Below are 3,509 nucleotides of genomic sequence, written 5' to 3' on the forward strand. Positions count from 1 at the left end.
AGTCTGAATGCAAATGGAAACGTTCTGTGGCAAAGAGTGGGCACGTAGGGAGGGATGGGAGGAGTAGGGGGTAGTGATCAGTGGAGAGGATTTGGTTGCGTGGATGGCGTTACGGATGGAAGGTGTGTTGGGTGGGTTAGGATAACTTTTTGATCAGGCCAGGTGGATGTTTGTGTGAATGGTTGGTAAGCAGTTGAACACGTGGATAGTAGGATGGGTGGTCATGGACTTTGTGCTACAGCTGCCGCGCCAGTGGAGGAGGAACCACCTTCCCCGCCACGCCTGGGTGAGCTGACGGCATCCCACGTCAGCCCCGACTCCGTGCAGCTGGAATGGAGCGTCCCCGCGGGCTCCTTTGACTCCTTCACGGTGCAGTACAAGGATGCACAAGGCCAGCCGCAGGTGGTGCCCGTGGACGGTGGGTCGCGCTCCGTGACCGTGCCCGGGCTGTCACCGTCCCGCCGCTACAAGTTCAACCTGTACGGGGTGTGGGGGCGGAAACGGCTGGGCCCCGTCTCCACTGATGCCGTCACAGGTGAGGGCAGGAATTGGCACCTGCTGGGCTCTGGGTTTCTTGGAGATACGAAGTGAAACGTGGCCTGTGCTGGGGATCTTGTTTTCCTCTGTCCATGGGATGAGCTGTTGGTTTCCTGTTTTGGAATGGGTCCATTAATCGGTGCACTGGATTACGAAGGGACTGATGGGGAATGGATGGTGTGATGCCTGTTTAGGTGGGATTGTGGCTCTTTGAGTAGTTGACTGCTTGGTCGGATGAAGAGATACTTGAATGAAGAGCTTTTGGCTCTCACCTCATTGCCTCTCTGCTGCTGTATTTAGAGTCAGCTGGGTCCTGCCAGGGTCCATTTGCACACTGTTGGCAATAGGAACTTTTCTTGAGCTCTAGAGAGATTTCGTTGGAAGGGTGGATGGATCATGTTCGTGCTGTGGTTTGTTTGGGGATGACCGATGGAATGAATTAATTTTTTTAATATAAAATGATTGTTGGATGAACATATAGCGACTGGTTGGATGGAGGGATGTGCGTTTCTATGGATGGAGCTTTGGATGGTTGGAAGGACTGTTGGAAGCACTGCTGGGTGTTGGAGGGATCTACATTTTGGGAAATGGATTGTTGGACTCTTAGTATGTAAACTATACCAGAGTTGAAAAGGACCAGGATGGACCTGGTCCTTTGCTCCTGGCTTTACATGGGAATTAAGCCCTACTTCTGAAAGCAGTGTTCAAACTCTATAGGGCTCTATAGGGTCCCATAGGGCTCTATAGGGTCCCATAGGGCTCTATAGGATTCTCTAGGATCTCATAGGGCTCTATAGGGTTGCATAGGGCTCTATAGGGTTGCATAGGATTCTGTAGGGTTGCATAGGATTCTATAGGGTTGCATAGGTGCCATAGGGCTCTATAGGCTCTATAGGGTCCCATAGGGCTCTATAGGTTTCCGTAGGGTCCCATAAGGCTCTATAGGATTCTATAGGGTCTTGTGGAGCTGGATAGTTGATGGTGTGGTGGAGTCATGGGTGGGAGGTGTCCCTGTGGAGGCAGTGCTGTAGGAGATCTCTATGGCATCCCAGTGCCCCCTGTGTGTGGGAGTAGTGTGGGTGGGGGTCACTGGGATACTACAGTGGGGTGGGAGTGTCTTTGTGGTCAGCGGGTGCTGTAGTGGTGAGCAGGGCTCTCAAGAGGCCTTTGGGGGGGGGGGGGGGTGGTTCCAAAAGGAGTTAACGGGAGGGAGAGTGTGGGACATCCAAGGGGGGGGCTGCAGGCCTTAGTGCCCTCCATCTCTTCCCAGGTGCCCCAGGAACGCTATGGGTGGGGACGCTGTGGCCCCGCAGTGCTCAGCTGCATTGGGCACCTCCCCATGTCCCTCCTGATGGCTACAACCTCAGCTACGGACCCCTCGGAGGCCCCATGAAGGTAATACCCCATAGCACTCCCTGAGCTTCCCAGGGGACTTCAGTATCTCCTGGGGTACCCCAATATGCCTATGGGGGGGATCCCAGTAACCCATAAGGCTCCCCTGCAACCCTGTTTGTGACCCTAGAACTTCTCCTGGGGATCAGCATGGCGTCTCTGAGGACCCCAGTGCTCCTCTGGGAACCCCCACAGCCCCCTGAAATCTCCACTCATCCCTTTGGAGACCCCAGTATTCCTTGTGGAGACCCAGATCTCCCCTCAAGGATCCCAATGCCCTTTGGGGACCCTGCTCCCACCGTGGGAAACCCAAAAGCCCCCCAAGCACCCTAAGAACCCCACTGCACCCCACTATCCCTTGAGGTCCTCAATACTCCTTTTGCAGCACTCCCATCCTCCTCCTGGGCCCCTTTATGCTCCCTGGAGACATTAAACACCCCTGTAATGCCCTTTAGAGACCCCCATAGCAGCCCAATAACCCTCCCATGTCCCCCCCCCCCCCCCAGACACCGCAGCTGCCCCTGAGGCAACATCCAAGGAGCTGTGGGGCCTGGAGCCCACTGGACACTATAGGGTGCAGCTCCAGGGCCGGGGGCTGGAGCCCCTCGAGACCACCTTCAACACCCGTGAGCTGGGAAAGGAGGTCCTGTGGGGTGGGAGGGGGCACCCAGGTGTCAGGGCACTTGGGTGAGACTCTGGGGTACCCAAATATCTGGATGCTTTGTGGGTGGTGGGGATGCACGGATGCTGGGTCCTGAATTATGGAAGGGGGGTACCCAAAAATCTGCATCTTTATGTGGGGGGGCTCTGGGGGTTCCCAAGTACTTGAATAATGGGTCCCTACGTAAGGGGGGGTTCCTTGGGTGGGGGGTCAACAGGATGCCCTCGTCCCTTGATAGGTGAACAGGGACCCCCAACTGGTTGGGTCCTGTGGGTGGGGGCACCTACGCTGTACTTTATCCCCCAGCACCCCTTCCCCACCCACACCCCCGGGACTGCGCTGAGGAGCAGCTCAATGGACCAGGGCCTTCACGAGAAGCCCTCATCTTCCTCGGGGGCGACCAGCGACGGCCACTGCGCGTCTTCTGCGACATGGAGAGCGATGGGGGAGGCTGGCTGGTGGGGCTGAGGGCAAGGGGAGGAAGCGGGGGGCATGGGGGGGGTGCTGTGAGGAGTTTGATGGGCAATGGGTGTCTTGGGGTTGGGTGGCTGGCTCTATGGTTGCCATTATAGGGGTTGGGTTGGCAATAGAGGAGTCCTGTGGAGCAACTGGGGGCATTTGGGGTATCTGGGGAGGTTCTGGGGGGGGTTGAGAAGCAATGCAGGGGGAGTGGGGGGGAGGCTGGACGGGAGGGGAGGTTAATGGGAGGGTCTTGTGGGGCAACTGGGGTAATTCTGGAAACTGCAGGGGGATCCCAGTGTTCCTATGAGACTCACATACCCCCTATACTATCCATGGGGATCCCAGTAACCCGCTGGAACTATAAATGGGGGAGCACCCAGGGAGAAATTTGGGCTGGGAGAGGCAATAGGATGCCCTGGGGGGGCAATACAAGGGTCTTAGGGTGCAATGTTGGGGG

At 56.7% G+C, this 3,509-nt stretch overlaps 1 protein-coding gene across 1 annotated transcript in view; it reads left to right on the forward strand.

Moving 5' to 3' along the window:
• LOC104913619 (tenascin-X) overlaps positions 1–3,509 on the forward strand; it is a 28,699-nt gene that overhangs the window by 23,616 nt on the left and 1,574 nt on the right. The window contains 4 exon segments of the mRNA XM_031556049.1: positions 242–535; positions 1,808–1,935; positions 2,438–2,555; positions 2,897–3,048. Of these exon segments, the coding sequence (XP_031411909.1) occupies positions 242–535; positions 1,808–1,935; positions 2,438–2,555; positions 2,897–3,048 (692 nt within the window).

Source organism: Meleagris gallopavo, chromosome 18 (assembly GCF_000146605.3).
Source record: "Meleagris gallopavo isolate NT-WF06-2002-E0010 breed Aviagen turkey brand Nicholas breeding stock chromosome 18, Turkey_5.1, whole genome shotgun sequence".
NCBI classification, from domain to species: domain Eukaryota; kingdom Metazoa; phylum Chordata; class Aves; order Galliformes; family Phasianidae; genus Meleagris; species Meleagris gallopavo.